Source organism: Myotis daubentonii, chromosome 11, assembly GCF_963259705.1.
Source record: "Myotis daubentonii chromosome 11, mMyoDau2.1, whole genome shotgun sequence".
Lineage (NCBI taxonomy): Eukaryota > Metazoa > Chordata > Mammalia > Chiroptera > Vespertilionidae > Myotis > Myotis daubentonii.
Genome location: NC_081850.1, coordinates 82,484,107 through 82,506,458, shown reverse-complemented (window position 1 = coordinate 82,506,458; position 22,352 = coordinate 82,484,107). Strand labels below are relative to the sequence as shown.

General features: G+C 63.3%; 1 protein-coding gene across 1 annotated transcript in view; it reads left to right on the top strand.

Moving 5' to 3' along the window:
• Positions 1-5,889: 5,889 nt before the first annotated feature.
• CCDC187 (coiled-coil domain containing 187) overlaps positions 5,890-22,352 on the top strand; it is a 31,499-nt gene continuing 15,036 nt past the window's right edge. The window contains exons 1-9 of the mRNA XM_059656259.1: positions 5,890-6,574; positions 7,606-7,704; positions 9,331-9,432; positions 14,920-15,057; positions 15,547-16,538; positions 16,797-16,891; positions 18,088-18,695; positions 19,184-19,271; positions 21,141-21,187. Of these exons, the coding sequence (XP_059512242.1) occupies positions 5,890-6,574; positions 7,606-7,704; positions 9,331-9,432; positions 14,920-15,057; positions 15,547-16,538; positions 16,797-16,891; positions 18,088-18,695; positions 19,184-19,271; positions 21,141-21,187 (2,854 nt within the window). The remainder of the gene's footprint in view (positions 6,575-7,605; positions 7,705-9,330; positions 9,433-14,919; positions 15,058-15,546; positions 16,539-16,796; positions 16,892-18,087; positions 18,696-19,183; positions 19,272-21,140; positions 21,188-22,352) is intronic.

The following is a 22,352-nucleotide window of genomic DNA, read 5'->3' as shown; positions in this document are numbered from 1 at the left end:
AAAATATAATAGTAACAACGTATCAACATTTCTTCATTAATTGTGACAATTCTGTAAAAAAAAACTAGAAAGAGAGGAGAAATTAAGAGTCAAATGGGAGAAGCCTATTGTGTCAAACTGGAACCTAGAGGAAATGGGTGGTTTCCTAGTAAAAATATACATTCATAAAATGGACCCTAAAATAGGAAAAATACAAGGATAAATGACCCACCCAGGCACCTCGCCCCCCCCCCCCATGGTTCTCCTCTCGTTGTTCTGGGTGGGGCTCCCTTTTTTGGGGGGGGACAGAGCTGTTTGCTGCTGTTTGCAGGTCCCCTACGATCTGGCCCCGCCCAGTGCCTTCCTCTCCCCGCTGGGCCCCTCCCCCCCCCAGGACACCACACTGGGCAGAGGGACCACACTGATCGCAGGGTCTGGACACAGATACAGAAGCAAAATAAACTAGGCTGCCCCGTGGCACTGTGGCCCCAAGAGAAGGACCACTTTCCTGCCTCTGGGGTTTCAACTGCCACGTCCACACCAGTGCTCAAGGCTGTGGGCACCACCCCCCCAGGAGCCCTGCTTTCTGAACACGCAGGACTGGATGGCATCTTCGGGGGCAGCCACACCCACAGAGCCCTCTGCCTCCCCTTGCTGGTGGCCGTTAGGTGCTGTCCACCTGCATCCGGGTTGCCAGCCCTTCCTGGTACCCTCTCCAGCTTCCACTGTGTGACCAGTTTGCGTTTTATTCTGTATTTGTCTCCCACATCTCGCTCCTCCTCTGAGAAAGCCCATCCTTTGCCATCGAATTGAGAACCTGGACTGATTTTGCAGAACTGCCCGGCCGGTGCCCATGAGCACCGCCTGTCCTTCCCGCAGGGTGCCCGCTGAAGGGCCCTGTCCTGTGAGGCCACCTTGGGGGGACCGAGGCTTCCCTGTGGCCAGGGCGCATTTGCGTTGGATGGACTCTGGACTCTCTCAAGGGATCTGAACGTGTTGAAGTTGGCACAGCCCAGAATAATGCTGTCTGGCGAAGGGCCTCTGCTCCCGGTCACAGCAGCACTACCGAAGGTCTGCACCTGTGTTTTGATGATGCTGTGAAAAGTTGGTGGACACAGACATGAAACCAGTCCCAGCAGCTGCTGCTCCCTGGACAGGCCCCTGATGGAAGCCAGAAGGAAGAGGGGAGGGGTTTGAGTTGGAATGAGTTTTCCTGCAGGCGAGTCTAGTGCTCAGACCCTTTAGACTCATTGTGAGTGACCACGGCCGACACAGGAACAGAGCGGCGACGTGTCGGTGTTCAGCATGACGTCACTAAACACTGAGGTCAGCCTCCCGTCCAGCCTCGCCTCGGAGCCTCAACATCAAACCTCAGGTCCTAGGGGAGAGCTGGGCCGAGCCCTGAAGAGTCGCAGCCAGTCCCAAAGGACTGACCCTATACCATGGAGCCAAGCCTGGCCCCACAGACGCGAGCCTGGCCAGGCAGTCCAGGCCTCTCGGAGAGCAGTGTGGCCAGAGCCCAGTGGCCCTCACTTGTGCTGCCCAACCCTGCCCTGGGCCCAGGTGGGGAGGGATGCCCCAGGTGCACCTCCCCCTCTGCCCAGGTGAGGCCCAGGCACTGGTTTCAGGCCTGGAGGAGGAGCCCCAGTGGAGAGACGCCTGGGTTTCTCTGGCAACGTCAGGGCGGGCCTCCCTCCCAGCCTCCGGGCCAGCTCCTGGCCTGCCTCTGGAGTACCTGAAGGGTTGCCGTCTGGGTTTCTGGGCTCTGTTTACGGCTGTCCTGGAATCTCCCACCTGGTGAGTACCTGGGGGGGGGGCGGGGGGAGGCAACGCCAGCAGGGCGGTGGATGGAGTCGGGCACAGGCAGGCCAGGAGGGTGGCTTGGCCTTCCCACCTTCCACATATGTGGCTGGGTGCAGACTAACTGTCCTTGCTTTGTCATGGTCCCCTGGGGAGGGGAATTCCATGGGGTTCCCTCTGAGGGCTTGGGGTCTCCTCAGGGGCAAAGCCAGTCTGACCCTGAGAGGGGGTTGCCTGCCAGCCTTCCCCACTGCCCAGCCTTTGGGCTCAGGTCCCACTGCGGGTGGACCTAGATTGTCACCTAATAAACTCTGCCTCAGTTTTCCCATCTGTAAAATGGGGATAAATACTGTCCCAGACCCCAAATTGGACTGAGGGTTCAGTTTCTGGTTTCACCTGGCAGGTCCACTTCCGACAATGGGCCTGGCACCGACCCCTCTAGGTAACTCCTCCAGCAGAGGGCATGGACCTCCAGGCATCCCGTCTTTCCAGAAGATTTCTGTCAATTGAGAGTTAGAGGCTGAGGCAGCAGGTGGAAGGAGACCCTCAGCCATGCCCCCAAAGCAATGATCCTCGGCCCTGTTCTGGGCCCATGATGGCGTTGGTCCCCAGGGCGGGGTGTCTGTCCATAGGCCCCTTCCCCAGGTGCTGGGATCCAAGGCTGTGTCTCTGCCTGGGCATGCCTGGCTCGGGGCGACGCCCGGGGCAGGGCTCTGCTCTGGGTCCTGTGGCTGAGCCAGGTGGCAGCACTTCCTCTTGGACTGAGGACAGTAGCCCAGGCCACCAGTCACCTGGGGAACGTGCTGGGAGCAGGCCTGGGAGGTGGCTTCCTGCTGGCCTCTCTGTGGACATGTCCATGAGTCTTCCCTGAGTGGACAGTGGCTCTGCGCCCCTGGCAAGCTGTGGGCTCAGGTTTCTCTGGGCAACCGCGTCTCAGTCCTTATTCTTAGCCGAGGGGGTGCGGCCAGCTGTGCTCTCGGGCCCTACGTGTCGCTGCCTCTGATGGGGAGCCCTGCTCTGTGGTCCCCGCCTGTCCTCGGTGCTCACTCTTCCCTGTGACGCTTCCCCAGCGCTGGCTGTGTGTCGCCTCCTCCCACCCTGGCACCTGCCACCTCGGTGTGGCCCTGAGTCCTCTTGGGGCCCGACCAGCAGGGAGGAGCCAGCCAGCCTCCCTGGGGAGGGGCTGCTGGAGGCAGAGGCTGGGGGACCCCCCTGATGAGACCCCGCACCAAGCCTACTGGCAGCCCCCCTAGCCCGCCCTGCTTGCCTCTCTCCGGAGACCCTGGTGTGCGTGTGTGTGCACGTGTGTGCATGCGTGTGCATGGCGTGTGTGCGTGTGAGCTCCTGGGTGTCAGAGAGGTGGCGTGTGCTTTTGAGCAGAAGGTCTACGGTGCCCAGGTGCTCGGTCATCAGCCTGTCACTTCCCCAGATGTGACCTGAGCCTGGCTCAACCTCCAAGAACTCTGTGTGGACCCTCGGGCCCCTGACCCTCTCCGGCCCCTGCTGCCTGGCAGCTTCCGGGCCTGGCCTGTCGCAGGGCCAGTTTGGGGACCGCTGCTCCCCCAGAGCTGGGTCTGAGTGCATGGCCGTTGGGTGCCATGCCAACGCCCAGACCTGTTGTTGCTGCCCAGGTCTCTGTGGTCTCCAGCCTGGGCCCCAGGAGGTGGGCGTGGCAGCTGCGGGCCTTTCCCCTTCACGGTCCACTGGCTGTCCGGAGCCTGCTGGGCCTGCTCAGGGCAGCTTCTCCGGGGACCAGGCGGTGACACGTAAACAGTGTGGCTGATCAGAGCCGAGTGCTGACACCCCCAGAAGGAAGCCTGTCCCCACCCACCGCCCGCCATCCAGCCCGGGCCCCGGGCTCCTCACGGGGCAGCAGGCTGCATGGGGCACGGGCAGCCCCTGGGGCTTTGAGGCCGAGCCTGCTGCCTAGAGAGTCTCCACTTCTGGGGGCTCCACGCAGGTGCCTGGAGGAGCTGGGTGGCGGCCGCCGTGGGCAGGCTCGGCTGGGTGGGCTGGTGAGGACAGAGGTGCAGCTGTCCTGGTCTGTGCCTGGCCTCAGGGTCACACTGGGTGTTCCGTGTCTCTGACCTTCCACAGAACCTATGGGTACCTGGTGTGTCTGGCATCGGGGCTCCCTCCACTGTGTCCACCCAGTGCTGGGTGGGGCAGGAGGGGCTGCTCCGTCTGCCCCGGCTCAGCAAAGCCCTGCCTTCTGACCCTGCCAGGACACAGGACTCCTCCCTCGGGGTGTCCTCATGAGCGCACGCCCCCCCCCCACCTCGTGCCCGGCCACGAGCATTCACAGGCCAGGCCGCCCCTGCCCCCAGCAGCCCCTGGGCCTGTCAGGGAGGAAGCAGGGAGGGGTGCCAGGCCCACTCACACACTCTTCCTCAGCAAGAGTGGCATCAGTATGAGAGTCAGGAGGGGTCGGAGGGGAGCAGCATGAGCCTCCCCGAACGCGGAGGGAGCTGTGGGGTCTGAAGGGGGACGCCTGCCGGCAGCAGCCGGGGTCAGGCCTCAGGCTCAGTTGAGGTGCTGGCCAAGCGGAGTGAGCGCAGCCCAGGCCTTCGTGGGGGCTGTTTCTGCACCTCAGGCTGTGCCTCCACTCAGTGGTCTCCTCAGAGCCAGTCCATGCACGACTCGGGCAAGGGCTACAGCCCGGCTCAGAGGCCACTGCCATCCCAGCAGGTGCAAGCGCAGGGCTGGGGTGGGGCGGCCTTAGGAGCAGCTGTGGGCTGGACATGGGCACAGGGTCCTGGCAGAAGAGGGAGACGCAGGGCCCGGGAAGGAGTGCAGCTCCTAAAACTGATGAGTGCCCGCCCTTCGGCCACTGCCTGACTGCTCCGTCCGGCTGCCCGTGCACTCCCCTGGGCTCACCATCCCCAGAGGCTGGGCGGGGTCTCCAGCCACCCAAGGTCACACTGTGCCCTGGGACGTGTTGGAGTCCTCCCGGGGCGGTGCTGAGCTCAGGGCCAACTGACCACAGGCCCAGTCCTACCACCATACGGCCCTGCAGGGTCACCACACACGTGCACCGGGCAGGCCTGGGCTCCTGGGGCTGGGCAGCTCGAGCTGTTAACTCCATGAGCACCTGCCGGCCAGGGGGGCCGAGAAGCCACACCCCTCCCCCCTCCCCCGCCACACACCTGTTTCAAGCAGCCTGAGGCCGTGGCTGAAGTCTTTGCTAGTGTCAGGGTCTGAGCACTCAGCCCCTCTTTCCTGCACCCGGGTCCCCAGGCTGAGCCCCTCAGAACTGAACCTGAGCCCAACATCAGCCTGGGGTTGAGCCCAGCTCTGCTGCCACCTCTGGCCGTGGGAGCCCACCCTCACCCCAGCACCCCACTGCGTCCCCACTCTGACTTGGGCTGTGCCTGACCCCGGCCCTGGCAGCTCGCTCACCGTGCACAGGTGCCCAGGAGGACGGGGGGGTGGGGGGCGGCGCGGCAGGTGCTGCCTGGAGCCCAGCAGGGGCTGAAGGCCTCAGCACGGTTGCTGAGAGACGCGGGTTATTGTGCTGTCACCGCCACCTGGAATTCTCCGCCCCCCCGCCCCCCCTCCCCCAAGAGGCAGCATCAGGAAGCCCAGGCCGTTGCCAGCCCAGGGCCAGGAAGCCCACCGTGCCCACCCCATTCCATGACCATCCTGAGGGCTTCCATCCTGGGCAGGGGACCTGACGGAGCCTGAGCGGGCGTGGCCAGCCGGCCTGGAGCAGGAATGGGGGCCGGGCAGCAGACCCTGAGGCTGCCCTCTGAAAGCGCCCGGGGCAGGTGATGACAGGGCTCCCGGCTCTGCCCTCGCTGCTGGTCCTGCAGTCCCGGCAACCTGCCTGGGGGAGATGGCCCAGACGCACCCCAGAGATAGCCAGGGGCACTGCCCCTTCAGCCCCAGGGCTCCAGGGAAACCAGCTGCCCGTAAGGCCCGCGCCAGGCCCAGGTAGGGTATGTGTGACTGAGGCAGGTGTCTGCGCACCTGGGACGCCTCCCCTGAGGGACTTGGGGCCAGAGTGCCCTGCCGTGTGCCTTCTCCCCAAGCCTCAGTGCCCCACCTGCAGGTTGGGCTGGGCTGATCACAGTGCCTAACAAGAGGAGTGCGGTCGGGATCTGAGAGGGAATGTCTGGGGGCTGCCGTGGGGGCACGTCACTGCCCGCACCTTCCTCGGCTGTGGGTGCTGCGAGGATCGCGAGAAGCAGGAGCGTGGGCAGGGGGTGCACTGTGCAGGCTCCGCTGGGTCCACACCTGAACACCTGCGTCTGCTTCTTCCTCCCAAGGGCAGGCAGGCGGCGTCCAGCCACGGCCGAGGAGGACCTCCTGGCTGCCCTGAGTTGGCCCACGCCCTCCCCACGGCCAGGAGCCCCTTGGGAGGCGCCCTTCGTGGCCTGGACCGACCACATGGAGGAGAGGCCGGGCCCCCAGGGGCAGGCCTGCAGCCGCTCTGCTTGGACAGCCGGCGAGGAGGCCCCGGATGGGGACAGCTCGGTGTCGTCGGGCCGCCTGTCCGGCTCTTCGGGGGGCCACAAGTCGTGCGCACCTGCCCACAGGCCCTGGAAGGAGAGGCGCCCCCTGGTGCTGGGGTCCCCACAGCAGCACGGGGAAAGCAACCCCCGGCTGGAGCAGCTGAGGGAGAAGATCCGGGCCCAGGCGTGCTGGCAGGCCAGCTGCGCCTCCCTGGGCACCTCGATGCCCTCCAGCACCTCGCACCTCCTCAGGGCCTCCCCGCCAGCCCCCCGGAGGAAGGTCAGAAAGCTGAAGAAGACCCCTCCAGCCCCGGCCCCCCCAGGTCAGGAGCAGCTTCCTGGTGAGGGTGGGAGGGCCGCGCTGGGAGCCTGGGTGTACCCACTGGGTGCCACTGCCTGAGGCCCCGAGAGGGGCTCAGCCTGGGAGCTGAGAGGGAGGACAGCCTCTGGGAGGGTCCTCGAGCTGGGCTGCAGCACAGGGAAGGCCAGGCTGCTGGCAGCGGAGCAGGGCGGGTGTGTGGGAGGGACTGGCCCGGCTGGAGGCTTCTGGAAGGGGCGCTGGGGTGCGGGAGGCAGAGTCAGGGTCAGGTCTTTGGGGATTCGGTCAGGAACACCTTGAAAATCTTGCAGGGAGTTTGAAGGTGCCCAGAGGCACGGTGTGCCCCTGCCCGGCGGCGTGGGGGATGGGGTGCGGGGAGGCAAGGGCGAGGCTGGGGATAGAGAGACACCCACACGCAGCTTCCCTGTCGGAGAGACGGCCGCCACGCACGCAGCCCTGCGGCTCTGCCCACTGAGCCGGTGCTTAGCTCTTTCCAGGAGGCAGGGAGGATGCTTTCTTCTGATACTTTGTTTAAAAAAAGGATAACTGACCACCACACCGCGTCTAAGCGCACAGCTCAGCGGCCTCAGGGACAGTCACACTGCTGTGCGTGTACCGTTCTCTCCAGGACTTTCCATCCGCTGCAAAGCGCAGAGAGTGAAACGAGAACGGCTGGCACTCCCCGTGTCCCCCTCCCCCCACTGCCCTGGTTAATGCTTTGGGGCGCGTCCCTCGAAGCCACTCTTCACTTTGCAAAAGGGGACTTTGCGTGCACACAGGGACGGTCCTTTCCCATGCTGCCTGGTGCCAGCCGCACGAGGCCCCAGATGAGGCACACGGGGCCCGGTCGCCCCCAGGCCGGCCACCGTGGTGCTGCTCTGGCTGGACAGTCATGTGGCCTCGAGCTCAGCACCACGAGTGAGTCAGGCCCATGGACGCACCTGGGCCTGGGGTCTGAGTCCAGGGCGCGGCGCTGAGGGGCTGTCGAGCGAGTGCCAAACGGGGACTCTTCCTCGAGGTCTCGTGACAACCTCTCCTTACACTCTGCTCCAGGCTTTGGCAGCCCGAGTGCAGCTGGGCGTGCCGTTCAGGACAAGGCCGTCCCTGGCCAGGAGCGCGCGCCCTCCAGGGTCTCCCAGCGCCAGGCCTCCGGTGAGTGGCTCTGCGGCCGACCATCCTGGCACCTCGGCCCAGGGCAGGGAGCTGGTGGGGCGTCTCCGTGCCGAGACTCCTGCACAGAATAAGTGAGGCCTTTCCAGCATGGCCACGTGCCAGCCACAGGGGTCCTCCAGGTCCTGCCGGCTCCTGGGCTCGCTGCTCACCCACAGGTGGCCCAGCCTTGCTCGGCAGGTGCCCAGGTACTGGCTGTGGGTCGGCAGATTTCCAGGCAGGGTGCCAAAGGCCCAGGGACCAAGGGAACCATGAGGGTTTGGCTCACTCATTCACCCAACAGATCAAGGAGTAAGGATGGAAGGCAGACGAGAGCCGCTCCTGGGGGCTGAGGGTAGGAGCCAGGGCTGGCGTGGGCTTTGGCAGGCTCCACGGAGGGGGGGGGCGGGGGCGCTGTCTCCACAGTCCAGAGAGGCTGCAAGATGTTGGTGACCGAGGTAGAGAGAGGGGAAAGGGCTGGGAGCAGAGGTCGGGCTGTCCTGGCCCAGGGGAGCACTGAGGGTTTTGGGGGGGCTGGGGGGCAGGAGAAGGTGAGTCAGGACCCCAGGGGGCAGTCATAGCCTGTCCCAGTGGTGCCCTGGTGGCCAGGGTTGGGCAAAGGTTGCTCAACACTCACGTCCAGACCCCAGTGAGTGGCAGCCACAGGCATGTTTTTGGGGGTGTCTCACCCCAGACAGAAGGGGAGCCAGGTGCGGGGCCCGGCCCCCATGCGCCAAGGGGCAGAACCTGTCCCTAACCCAACTCCGGCCTAACCAAGGGCACCAGCCACTCCACACAGAACGGCTGTCCTCCTCCTGCTGCTGTGGGCCCGATGGCCTCAGCTCATCCACCCCCACGGAGGCCCTGGGGCAACAGTGAAGTTCGGGACTTGAGGACCTCAGCACCCACTGTCACTGGTCGCCAGCTCTTGGCAGTCACACTTCAGCTGCCGTTTTAGAGCCCCCAGAAGCAGGGTGTGGGCAGGGCCTGGGTCTTGAGGTCCCTCCTGGCAGCAGCATCGGGCACTGAGGACCAAGGCGGGACTGGCCGCACCAGAGGCCAGTCTTTCCCCGTGGGCCCAGCCATGTAGACACAGGGCTTGGCCTATTCCCTTGAGCTAACTGGCCTGTTGGCTTCCCCTCCGTCTGCCCCTGTGGGTCAGTCTCTACCCCCTCGGGGTCTCCACATCCCCCTGACTGTCCATCCAGGGGTGGACTGGGCCGTGGGAAGGCCCCTCTGACTCCAGCTCTCACTCCTGGTCTCCCAGTGTGGCCAGCTGCCATGCCTGGGTTCACCCGTGGGCCAGTCAGTTATTTATTCATTCAACGAACACGAGTGCCATGGCCAGCTCCAAGTTGGGTGCAAGAGACCGAGTGGGAATCTGTGCACAGTCAGGGAGGAGTGGGGAGCCTGCCGGCAGGAGGGCTCCCCAGGGGTGCTCCACACAGAACGCAGAGAGGGGGTGGGCAGCCGCGTGTGCCCCTTGAGCCCTGTGCCGGGCTGCCTGCACTAGCATGCAGGACCAGGGAGCAGGTGGCCCCCCCATTGTCCCCTGGAACCTGGTCGGAACCCCTGTGTGTGTGTTACTGCTCATCTTCTCTCCCCTCCCCCTCTCTCCTCACACTGAAGTTCCACGGGAGAAACACAAAAGCATGAAGAGTAGTTCTTGCAAAAGAGAGAAGGCCCCCAGGTCATCCACCAGAAGAGCTGCCAAAGACCAGGGTAAGGCTGGAGGGGCCGTGAGGGTGGCTGGTCCCCGCGGCCACCGAGCGCCGTGTGCACGTGTTTTGGGGCCAGCACGCTTCCGCTGCCCCACTCTGCTCTCTGTGTGCACGTGTTTTGGGGCGGGCATCTGGGGTCGACAGGGGCCAGGCTTGACTGGGGGGTGGGTCTGCTGTGAATGGAGGAGGCAGCGCTGGTGTCTGCACCTCAGGCGCCTGCAGAGCCTGACCATCCCCCAGTAGCAGTGGGGCCCACTGGTGCAGGGGCTGTCCCTTGTGACATGAGAGTGAAAGTCCGCAAACCCCATGTGCAGTCCCAAAGGCCCTCGGCCACACGCATTCCCAGTCTGCTCCTCAAGCGCACTGACACGCATGGACAAGCATGGTGCATGGCAGGCCCATGACACGTGGTTGACAGTGTGGCTGCCTTCCTGTCGCACAGTGCCATGTGACGAGTTGTAGGTTCCACCGCCTTTGGCACTGGGAAGACTGGCGGAGGGAACGGGCCGATGGGCCTGGTGTGGGATTTGGAATTCCAGGGGGCGAGCTCACCTGGGCACGGATGGGGGGAGTGACCGGGGGCAGCATCCACCGTCTTGCCCCCCTTTGGGGACGTAGGGCCGTCACCAGGGGGGACGTTGGTGACGCGTTTGTGTGACAGCTGAGAGGTCTGCTAAGTGGTCTTGGTGGTGGGAGCATCCCCACCTGCAGCTCCTTGACCGGGTGGGGCCCCCAGGCTGAGGCCAGCTCAGCAGGACTCTTAGTCTAAGATACACAGCTCTGAGCTGCCCCTGCTCATCCCCGTGCCTCAGTTTCCCCCATGGCATGAGATGAAAGTCCTGGGTGGGGGTGGTCCTGAGTGAGGTGGGGACACTGAGGCTGGCCCCAATGCTGGGGGGCGGAGGCAAAACCCCACTCCTGCTGACAGTGAGGGGTGCTGGGAGACCTGGAGAAGGTTCCAGAAGCCACACTGAAAATACACAAAACATAAACGTTCTCTGCACCGTCCTCTCCCCACTCTCGGCTCTTTGGTTTGTTTTGTTTTCATGGCTCGCTTGAAAAATGACCGGCTTTCTGCCCGACACTGGGTCAGAGGGCGCACCTCGGGCCGCATCCATCATCGTCACGCGTGTCTCCCGGACGCACTGACCATCAGTTCCTGTCAACGGGGAAGGCACAGCTGGGCTAAGGAGGGATGGGGATGGGGTCAGAGGTCGGAGTCACGGGACTTGGGAATCGGATGATTTAGAAATTTGCTGTCGTTAACAAAAAATTAAATCACAATAGTTATAAAATATTCATCCATCCGCCCAGAGGAAAATGAAGCCCCATATTTAATTTCAGATGATATCACCTCACTTTGCATTTTTTATCATAGATGAGGTTGGCCCTGGGGCTCTGACAGGGCACTGGGGACTTCATCCATTTCTGCAGATTAAAAACACGCTCGTAAAAAAATTAATTGCCATTAAACTGCTCAGCAGAAGGAAAAATGTGCCCGTCAGGACCCATTTATTGACCCGGACCCTCTGGTGGGCTAATGGGGACCTGAACGCCCCACAAAGGAGGGATCTGTGGGCGGGGTGCCAAGCCGCCTGGCCAGAAACAGCCCCTTCCCACCAGAGTGGTCTCTCTGGGAAGCCCCACTCCCGGGTCCCCTCGAAATCCAGAGGTGGTGGGGGGGGGGGGGCAGTTCCAGCCTTTGGCTTCTGCCCTGAGCCAGCTGAATCCTGACCCTCTGGGCTCAGCTCCTGGAGAGGTTGTGGCTGCTTTTCCATCCTTGCGACTCTGTGGGAAGGTGCTTACAGAGGGGGAAACTGAGGCAGGGAGAAGTTAAGTCAATGGCTCAAGGCCCACAGCTACTGACGGGCAGAGCTGGAATATAAACCCAGATCTAGGACTCCTGAGACCAAGCTCTTGACCTCTGGTGTCCCCAGGGCCTGGGGCTGGAGGGCACAGTGGGCTGGGGGTGGGGCAGGGGTGGCAATGTCTCCTGGAGGGGAGTGGCCTCCGGTCCTGTCCTCTTGGGGCGTAGCTTATGCAGGACCCGGCCCCCAGGGGACGTGTTTGTAGAGGGACATGGCCTGACAAAAGGCGTGACTTGGAGGGCAGGGACTTGGTCCAGAGAGGGCGGCCTGGGTGTGGCCTTCGGGGACTCCAGGGGGCGCGGCCTCTGGAGAGCAAGGTTCTGTGGCCTTCCTCTCCTCAAGCCCAGCGTCAGGCCTGCGCTGATGTCTCTGGCCTGGGCACTGGGAGGTGCCCCAACTGGGGCATTGTGCTGGCAAGGCCTGACCCTGCCTGGCCACCTGCCCCGGGCAGGCTGGTCTCTGGATGGTCTCTGCTGTGAGGCTCCCTGGTTGGCAGGAAGCCCTTTCATGGGGGACAGGACAACTGTTAGCTGGGCGGTCTTGTTTGCCCTTCGTTTGCTGCCAGGGGAGGGGCAGTGAGTGCCTTTGGTGTCTGTGTGTGTCTGTGTGCATATCTGTGTGTGCATGTTTGTGCATGCATCTATGTGTGTGTGCGTGTGCATCTCTGTATACATACAAGGGTGTCTCTGTGTGTGCATGTGTGTGTCTATGTGCATCTCTGTGTGTGCATCTCTGTGTGCATGTGTGTGTGCATCTCTGTCTGTGCATGTGTACATGCAAGGGTGTCTCTGTGTGTGCATGAGTGCATGTCTGTGTGAATGTGTCTGTTGTGTGCACATGCATGTGTGTGTGTGCCTGTGTGCAAGTTAAAGGCAGGCTGCTGCTCCTGCCTCTGACAGGGCCCTGGTGGATGGGTTTGTAATGACGGTGGGGATGCTATTGGCATTTGGTGTGTGTAACCTGGATTATGAGGTAAAACCTTGATACATGATGTTAATTATGTGACAAGCATGTCTGCATTGGGGACACGCTCTCTTGGCCCCTCATCCTGCCATCCTGGGTGTCTTCAGGGGTCCCCCCACCCCTGTAGTCTCTGAGTGTCACCAGCTCACAAAGAGATGCATTGCCTTCAGCTCAGTCCCAGGGACCAGCTGTGACCCTGTGTGGGCTGGTGGCTTGTTAGCATCACCGTTGTGATGATTATCGGTTGGCACTTACTGTGCTGCGTGCGCTTCTGGGCCTGTGTTGAGGTTTTACAGACAGAGCCGTAGGAAGAACATGTGCTCTTCCCGTTCTGGGGCCAGAATCTGAAATCAGGGTGTCGGGGCTGTGCTCCCTCCGAGGGCTCCAGGGGAGGGTCCTTCCTGCCTCTTCAGCTTCTGGGGGCTCCTGGCCACATCCTTTCAATCTTCACGTGGACCCGCCCCCTCATTCACGTGCCCACTTCCGGTTGATCACGAGACCCCACCCCCGTGCACACACCTACTCTCACGTGTTCATGTGGCCCCGCCCCATGTGATCATGAGACCCCCTCTGTTCACATGACCACTCCCCTTCTTCTGGTGGCCATGCCCCCCATTCACATGACCACTCCCTCCTGCTGGCACAGCCACACCTCATGTTCACGTGACCGTGTTAACGTAAAAAACATTCTAACCTGTAACGAATTTTTGTGAGTTTATTTGAGCCAAACTCTCAACAATTGCTGGGAAGCAGGATCTCAATATCTATAATAATAAAAGCATAATATGCAAATTGACTGAATGGCCAAATAGCAGAACGACCATCCTGACGACCATGCTATGACATGCATTGGCGCCAGGCCAGCCAAGGTGGGTGCAATGCAATTGGTCAGGGGCCTGCCATCGCCCCACAATCGCCCTGCAGAGGGAGGCCCAGGCCACCAGCCAGCGGGGTGATCAATCGGGGGGCTCTGAGATTGCGCCGCAGAAAGGCCTAGGATACCTACTGGCCAGGGGGGCGATCGATTGGGGGGGGCTCCACGATCGCCCCACAGAGGGAGGCCCTGGCCACGGGCCAGGGGGCAATCAATCGGGGGGGCTCTGTGATTGCCCCAAAGAGGGAGGACCAGGCCACCCTCTGCAGGGCAATGGATGCGGGGGGGGGGGGGGGCCTCCACGGAACTGGGGAACTAGGATTGTGTGGCAGCAGGCATGGGCAGTGCCAAGCCAAGGCGGGTGTGGGTGGGGGGTGGGGCCACAAGGTAGCTGGGGCCACAAGGGCACCGGCAGGCGAGGCTGCGAAGGCCTACCCTTGCACGAATTTTGTGCATCGGGCCTCTAGTATTGGGATAATGCTACAGAGAATGGTAGTTTTTCACCTTGTTTTATAAATTACCATCAAAGGAGGAGACATAAGTGGGTCACGTGAAATCCATTGCTGGTAGATTAGGGAGGTGGGAGAAAGCAAAGAGGGGAAACCTCTGGGATTGGATAAAAAGTAAAATGATAGACACATGCTTCATTTACTTAGGTGGGTGCAGGATAGTTAACAGCCAACAATTAACATGATAACAAGAACAATGAGGGAATTTAAGGTCTTGACCCTGGGCCCTGGACCCTTGGTTGTGCCCTCAGTGGTTCAGAGAAGGGGAAGTTACAAGTTACCTGACATTTCACAGGTATGTTATCTCAGATGCAAAAAGACAATAGGTTCAGTTAAGAACTACCCACCATAGACCGCTTTTTATTATTTTTTTTATTGATTTCAGAAAGGAAGGGAGAGGGAGAGAGAAACATCAATGATGAGAGAGAATCATTGATTGGCTGCCTCCTGTAAGCCCCCCACTGGGGATCAAGCCCGCAACCCAGGCGTGTGCCCTTGACCAGAATCGAACCAGGGACCCTTCAGTCCGCAGGCTGATGCTCTATCCACCGAGTCAAATGGGCTAAGGCTGCTTAAAAAGTTTAATTTCAGACCATCCTTTGTGGTTACTTTAGGTCTTAGAGTTTGCAAAACCGTCATACCAGCCTTCCCTGAGCTTGTCAGGTTAGCATGTGGCCTTTTTTCATCCACAACTGCAACCCATGATCATACTATCACACCCATGGCCACATGACCACACCCCAGGTCCACACTCCCGTGTGCGTGTGGTCCCTCCTCCATCCTCACAGGACCCCTCCTCCTTCCTTACCTAGCCCATCCTCTGTCTTCACCTGGTCCCTCCTCTGTGGTGGGGAGACCAGATGTCAAGCAAGGTGGCCAAGCAAGGTCCTGAGGGGGACACTTGAGTACCATCCAGGCCCCCAGAGGGAGGGCTGGAGTGTGTGGCTCCAGGTGGCAGTGGGCCTGTATCAGGGCGGGTGAGGGGAGAGAGCCAGCAGAGGAAGGTCGGAGTGAGCCAGGAGGCCAGGGTCCTGTTCCCACCTCCCCTGCACACACGCACATACACACTTGCTCCGTTTTGCTCCTCCCAGGACCAGTGGCCCTCCCCTTCCCCAATCCAGGCAGCAAGAGTGGAAACAGCCCCTTCCTGGAGGCAGGACTTCCCCTCCCCACTGCTGTCCCCGCCCCTGCTGTCACGTGAACTGGTCTCCCAGGCTGCACGGAGCCGCCGCCCTTCCCACTGGGGCCAGCATTCGGAGCCTCTGTGTGTGTTTTCTCTGTTTAAGATTCTGAGTTGGTTGGTGTTTACGCCTGGAGGAAAGGACAAGCCCTGGTGAGAGGGCTGCTCGGGCCCCCTCCCGCCCTCCCCAGGCTCCAGAGCAAGGCCCCCTCAGGAGCGCCGGTCCCCACCGCGGAATTAGGTACCTTGTGCCTCCGCCTGCATGTGTGCGCACGCGGGCTCCCCCTGCTCTGCTGCCGAAGATGGGTGGGCATGGGCCCCATGCCGCCGGGAAGGAGGTGGCATTGGTGCCTGAGCAGCGCCTCCCAGTGACGTGTCAGTGCCCTGTGAACTCGCCACCAGAAGGGGACTCTGGGAAACCGTTCTATTTAGAAGCTGGAGGTCAGGGTTTCTGTCCCTGAAGGGCACCCCTTTGGCTCCGGAAGGCTGGCATGGCTGTCTCGGCTTTCCCCACTTAGGGGAGCAGGGCGAGTGCCGATGGGGTCCTCCCAGACACCCGTCCCCCAACGTGTGCTCAGTGTTCACCAGGTGCCAGGCACAGCCTCACAGCACCTGCCCCTCGGGTCTAATGTGAGTTAGGGATGAGCACAGAGACAGGAGGCTCCCGGGGGGGGGGGGGGGTGCCTCTGAGCTCTGTGTGTCCGCCCCTAGTGCCTGCCTGTCTTTGCAGGAGACATGGAGGACAGAGCTGCTGAGAGCTCCCCTGTTGGCCCCCGGACACCCCGCCTGGGCACCGTCCGCAGCGACCCACGGGTGCCCACCCACATGCCCAACCTGGCGTCCTGTGACGAGGCCGGGAGCATCCACTCTGCCATGGCCTTCCTGCAGGACCTCCGCCAGCAAATCCAGGCGGGGCTGGATCTGGCCCAGGACCATCACCGCAGGGGCGGGCAGGAGCGCCGGCAGCTGGCAGGGAGGAGGACCAAGGGCCACTGGAGCGCCCCGGACGTGCGGGTCTCCCTCAGCAAGAGTTCTCAGGGCCCGGCCAAGGGGGTGCAGCGCTCCTCCTCAGAGTGGGCCGGGAGCCTCTCCGCTGGGCAGCACTGGGGTGCCTCGGCCAGGTGGGAGTCCTATCCACAGAGGACCTGGTCCCCCCAAGGACGGAACCCCACCTTCCAGAGGCCTGGGAGCCCCCCTGAGAGGCCCTGGAGTGCCTCGGCCGGGCAGAGGGCTGGGGCCCCCTGCAAAGACTGGGAGGCCTCTCCCCGAGGACGCTGGAGCCTTCTGGAAAGGCCAAGCCCTACCACCCAGCGGCCCTGGAGCGCCTCCTTCGTGAAAAAGGCTGGCGCCCCGGTCCAGTGCAGAGCCCGCCCCTGGCCCAGGCCCACCCAGAGCACCTCTCAGCTGGCACCTGGGCAGGAGACTGAGGCTCGGCTGCCGCCACCCTGCCCAAAGCCCCGGGGGCTCCTGGGCCACCCTTACAGCCCCGCGTCCTTGCGGGAGTTGATGCGCCAGAAGGCCCTGGCGCGCCAGCAGCAGGTCCTGGAGGAGAAGGCCTCGGCCCTGCAGGCAGGGGAGCTGCGGAGCCAGCGGCTGCAGGGTGTGTACAGGCAGCAGAGAGAGGCCGTGCGGGGCAGGGCCGGCCCCACCAAGGCCTTCCCCCTGGTCTCCCAGACGACCCCCAGCATCGTCACCTTCGTCCCACACTCAGCACCGTCCAGGGTAGGCACCGGGGTGCGGAGGGGGCGTGGACCAGCTCAGCCACGGCCTCCACCCCCAGGGCCCCGGGGCCTGTCTGCCCCCTCGGTGTGACCAGGCTCTGGAGGGATCCCGTTGACTCTGTACCAGCTCCTAAAGAGGACAGACCGAGGGGTCCAGCCTGAGACCCCTGGGGGGCGGGCCCGGGCCGGGGCCAGCTCCGAGCCGAGCCAGGGTGTCGGGCTCTGGGTGAGACTCTGACTGCATCCGTCTCTGTTCCAGGGCCAGGACGCGCCTGGGAGCGTGGGGTCGCCCGCGCTGCGGTGGAGCAAGGTGACCTCTGGCATGGTGCTGGGGGACCAGGAGGCCCCGGGCAGGTGGGTATCAGGTGGGGGGCTGCACCTCCTGGGCCCCGGGCCACACAGCCTGCCATCTCACTGAGGTGAGCTCATACCACACCAGTGCATTGAGCGCTTTCACTGTGCAACCAGAACCTGTTCCTTCCAAACGCTTCCATCACCCAGGAGAACCCCACCCCATCAGCCCACCCTCCCCTGCACCCCATCTCTCCCTCCTGCGCGTTCACATGTTCTGGACATGAGCCTTTGTTCAGGCTTCTCTCGAAGAGCACATTCCCTAGGTCTGTCCCTGCCGTATCGTGGTCAGGACTGCCTGCCTTTTCAAGGCTTCATAGTGTCCTACTGGGAGGTGGACCAGGTTTGGTTTCCCATCAGTGGACACTGGGGTGTGTCCACCTCTGGCTGCTGTGGAAACTGGACTGGGCACATGGTGTGCGTCTCGGCCCCGGCTCTCAGGCCTGTGTGTGGACCCAGAGTGGGGCTGCTGGGCCACCGGGTCGCCCCACACTGGCCTTCTGAGGAACTGCCACGTTCTCCACAGCGGCCGCGCCCGTCCGTTCCGCCCGGTCCGTCCGCCAGCAGCACCCAGGGTTCCCGTCTCCACGTCCTCGCGGCTGCTTTTCCTTGTTTTGTTCACAGCAGCCGTCCTGGGGGTGAGGTGGGACCTCACGTGCTTTCCTGTGCATTTCCCGGTGACCTGGGCACTGAGCATCCTCTCATGTGCTCGTCGGTCGCTTCTGTCTTCAGAGGAGGGACCGCTCTGTCTTGGCCTGCGTTTTGGTTTCTGGCTGAGCTGCAGGAGCTCTTTCTGCAGTCTGGTCCTAACCCTGTGGCGACATGGCCTCTAAGTCCCCGCTCGTGCCCTCGCTGCTTCTGTCTCTGTTGGTTGTGTCCTTTGATCCGTGGAGGCTTTTCACTTCGAAGCAGCCAATTTATCTGTCTCTTGTCTGTGTTTTTGGCGGCACATCTAAGAAACCGCCGCTGGCTGTCCTCGCTCTGACGGTGGCGGGCGGGCATGAGGCTGCTCCATACCAGCCCCCAGCAAACATGGACCCCGTGAGCACCCCCTGGGTCTGCCCCAGAAGCACCACCACATTCAGCGCCTGCACACACGTGTTTCACACACATGTTTCACACTCACCACTGGACGTGTACAGGCAGCAGAGGAAGGCCGTGCTGGGCCTCCCTGACCCTCGCACCCTCTGTCCCCACAGCTTCTGCCTGTGTCTGGACAGAGCCTTGAACCATGAGCCTCCGGAGACAGGAGGCCCCCAGGAAGGCTGGGCGGGTGCTCCCCTGCCGACGTCCGCTGGCTCCCCCGCGGGTCCCCGAAAACTCCAGGACCTAACTGCCCACCCCCCACGCCCGGGGCTGTGCGTCTACCTGGGCCCCGAGGAGGCCGAGCGCCTGGGCACGCGGGGCCCGCTGCACTTCCGGTACAAGCACGCCCGGTTGCAGGCCCTGGAGACCATGGCCAACGTCCTGAAGCAGCGCATTGACCTCCTGACGGCCAATCTGCTTGCGGCCGATGCAGCGGACACTCTGGAGGACCTGCCCTCGAACCCGCCATCCTCGCGCCCCAGCACCCACAGTGCCAGCCGGCCCCCGAGCCTTGGCACCCCCAAGCCCGTGGTGCCAGCCTGTCCCCAAGCCTTGGTGCCCGATGCAGGCAGAGGGTCTCCCTGGGGCTGGGCAGATGTGCGGGCCAGGCTGCTTCTCTCTCCTTCCTGCTTGCCTGACGGAGAGACGCTGCTGTGGAGTCCTGGCTGGGAGCAGCGGAGGAGCGTGAGCCCCGGGGGCCACCTGGCCTACTCGCCGCCAGGTAAGCCCCACGTGCCCCCAGCTAAGACCTGCACGCAGGCCATGCTGACCACAGCCCTGTCGGCGGCCGAGGGAGCCCCGCTCTTTCCCTGGCCCTCAGTTTCTTCTCCTGAAGTGGGGATATGTTGACAATAGCACAGCTGTTGTCACCGAGAAGGTGGTGTGGGTGACGTCCTGGCAATGGGATTGGCACAGTTTCCCGTCAGCTGCACTGTTGCAGTGGCTCTGGCTGGAGGAGGGGTGAGGCCTGGTCCTGAGGCTTGTGTGTCTGTCACCTCCCTGCCCTGTCCCCTAAGCCAAAGCCAGGCCAGAAAGAGAAGGGGGCACGGGAGACAGGCTGCCGCCTCCTGCCGTGGGCGGGCGCCCTCCCCTCTCCCCGCTCCCCCTCCTTCCTCATTCCCGCCTCCCTCCCTCCCCACCGACCTCGCTCCCCTCCTCCCCTGGTGCCCACACCTGGAAAGTGACATCCTGGTGCCCATGTCTCCAAAGGATCCATGGAGGATGGATGTTTGAAGCTGGACCGGAGGCTGGCGAGAGACACGGCTTCTGCCCAGGCCCTGGGCCCCTTGGCAGGGAGGTAAGCCCATGAGCAGCCTCGAGTCCGGCCGTGCTGTGAGCCATGGGCTGGCGGCCTCTGCCTCTCACGCCCCCGGGCAGGGCCCCCGCTGGCCAAGGCCTGGCAGGGTGGCCACACAGCCCCTGACACACCTGCAGCTCTGAGGCTGGCCGGGCAGTGGTCCTGCCACCTCTTGGCCTGACCCAGGGCCTGCAGTGAGGACCAGCCCCGATGCACATCCCCCCATGCTCCCCGCATGGTTCCCGGCCCAGGGGACAGTCGGCCACACTCTCCTGTGTCCCTGGTATGGATGGCAGGCTGATTGTCCAGGGGACACTGAGGCAGGGGCACCTGCATCCAGGTTCCACATCCACGTCTGAGTCCTCACGACCAGCCGGCCACAGTCCCTGCAGCTCTAGTATCTTCCACCCCCAGCAGTGGCTCAGCCTCCTGTGGCGGCCCCTTCATGCAGGTCCCTTATAGGGGACCCTGGGTCCAGTAGCAGAAGAGACTGGCCTAGGCTGGGGTACTGAGGGCCCCTGCCTGCCCCACCTGCCATCCAGCCAGTCCAGCCTGGGCCTAGTTTTGGGGACCTCCTGCAGTCCCCACCCTCACCCCAGGACCACCCCCTGAACCTGGGCCATCCTCCCCCAGTAGCCCTGTCCCTGCTCTGTGTGCCCCCAGCCCTCTCAGCCCCAACTCCCCCACACCAGGAGGGGTGTCCTTCCCGCCGCCCCCCCTCTGCCCGAGCATCTTTGGGGCAGCTGCTTCCTTGCCAATGTAACCTTCCCGGGCACTGTGGCCTCTCACCGTCTGGGGTTCAGGCACATGCTCACCCCCTCAAGGACTCCCTGTGCAGCTCCAAGAGCTATTCCTTTAGCCCATCGCCCCCCCCCCCCACCTACCCAGCATTTCCTGACGCCAAAGTGGGTGCGGGCCCCTACATCCTTCTCAGGGGCCAGCAGTGCCCTCCTGGTCCCCAGCCCTGCCCAGTCCTCCTTCCTGGCACACTGCATGGCCTGGAGGTTCTTGGGCATCTCCCGCCCCCTCACCCTCTGTCCTGAGACTGAAGTGCCCTGGGCAGTGGTCTCCAGCCTCCCCTTCCCCTCCCGTCCCTTCCCCTCCCGTCCCTTCCCCTCCCTTCCCCTCCCCTCTCCTCCCCTCCCCTCCCCTCTAGGGATATTCCCTGCTAGTGCACCTCCCCTGCCTGTCACCCCCAGGAATCCCCACCCACCCTGCCTTCCTAAAGCCCCCTTAGCTTCGCCAGTGGGGGCTGTTTGGTCCTTTGGGGTGAGTCTTATCTTGCCCCCTTCCCTACCTACCCAAGCCCAGCCTCAGCCTGGTCCGTGGAATTGGAATTCCTACCAGACGGGGGCAGCATTGGGCTGGCCATCTGTCTTCCCAGCGCACACCTGCTCCCCTCCCGTCCTTCAGAAGGGGGTGGGGGCGGGGATCCTGAGAGGTCAGTGTGGGAGCCTGGCTCCAAGGAGGCCACCTGCAGCTGCACGTCGAGGCAGACGGCCAGCAAGGCCGTGGGCTTGTCCCCGGCCTCACAGCCTTCCCACCTGAGCGCGTGCCCCCCCCTCCCCCAAGCAGGTCCCACAGGCAGAAGTGAGTCATCCGCTAGTCTGCCCAGTGGCCCGTGCCTGCCCCACCTCCCATCCAGCTGGGATCACAGCCCAGGGCTTGCCAGCCCGAGGGCATTCAGGACTGGTGCCGGCTGTCCCCTCTAAGCCAGCCTCCAGGCTGCAGCTTCCATGGCCAGGCCCCGTCACCTCTCCTGCTGCCCACACCCAGGGCTGAAGGTCACCGCTTCCCCTGAGGCCAGTTTCTGGACCATTGGGGCCCCTGGGCCACAGGAGACAACCTCTTCCCCCCTTCCGTTCCCAGCTGGGACCACGGTGCCAGTGGGAGCAACCAGCCGGCCATGGCAGCCGGTGGCGAGAACACTGGGTTGGGCCTTGGGATGCCTGTCCACCTGGCATCTCTGGAAGGAAGGGGCGGCCCAGGCCCCACAAGCCCCTGTACTTCTTGCACGCCGTCTAGCACCTCCGGGAGGCGTTTGCACCCCCATTTTACAGATGGGAACACTGAGGCTCAGAGAGAGGGGTTTGCCCAGGTCACACGGCTCACGGGAGGGCAAGCCAAGACTCAGACCCGGGCTTGGCCTCAGGAGCCCATTCTCTAGCCCGCGGGCCTCCCGAATCTGACCCGCTGGCGGTAGGCAGTGGGCGGTGCTCTTGCAAGTCCTCCGGGGACCCTGGTGCCACTGAATCTGAGGACCACTGTCCGGGTCCCCGATGCCAGCAGAGCTCTCAGACTCGTGCCGAGTCCCTCCCAGGGTCTATCCCGGGGTCAGCAAGCCACAGCCCCCCGGCCCACTCCTGTGCTTGTAAATAAAGTTTTATTGGCACATGGCAATCAGAGGGCTGCTTTCGTGCTCCAAGGGCAGGGCTGAGTCCTCCCACAGAGATGGGGCCTGTGTGGCCGCAGAGCGAACACCGTTCACTCCTCTACGGGGAGTGCCTGCTGCCCTGCCCTGGAGCGTGAGGGAGGCCCTGGCTGCGTAGCCGCTGGCCATCGGGGCCTCCCAGGAGTTGAGCCTCGCGGGGCTGGCTCCTTCCTGCCACCGTCAGGGGGGTCCTCTCGGGAGCCAGCACCCCAAGTTTAGAATGGGGAGGAGGGAGCGAGAGGGAGCCCGGAGAGGACCCTGCAATGCCCTATCTCCCCCCCCCCCCCGTTCATGGCCCTGCGCCCCCAGAGTGCCCCCTCCAGCAGCCCCAGGTCACCCGGGAATCAGTCACTGGGCCCACCCGGTGCCTCCTCAGCATCTGGGCTGCTCGCTCTTTCTGGAACACTCTTCCACGTCACCTCCCCTGCACGTCCAGGGTGGGATGGGGCACAGGTCACACTGACAGCAGCTGCCACACAGCAGGTGCATACAAACACCTGTGCCTCAGGCCCCGAGGGCTGATGGAGAGGGCCAAGCCCCACCTGTCCCCATGGCCACAGGTGGGTGTAGCCGGCATCTTCAGCCACTGCCTGGTGGACATGTGCCAGGAAGTCCAGGTCCCTCATGGAGGCGCAGGCTCAGCACCCAGG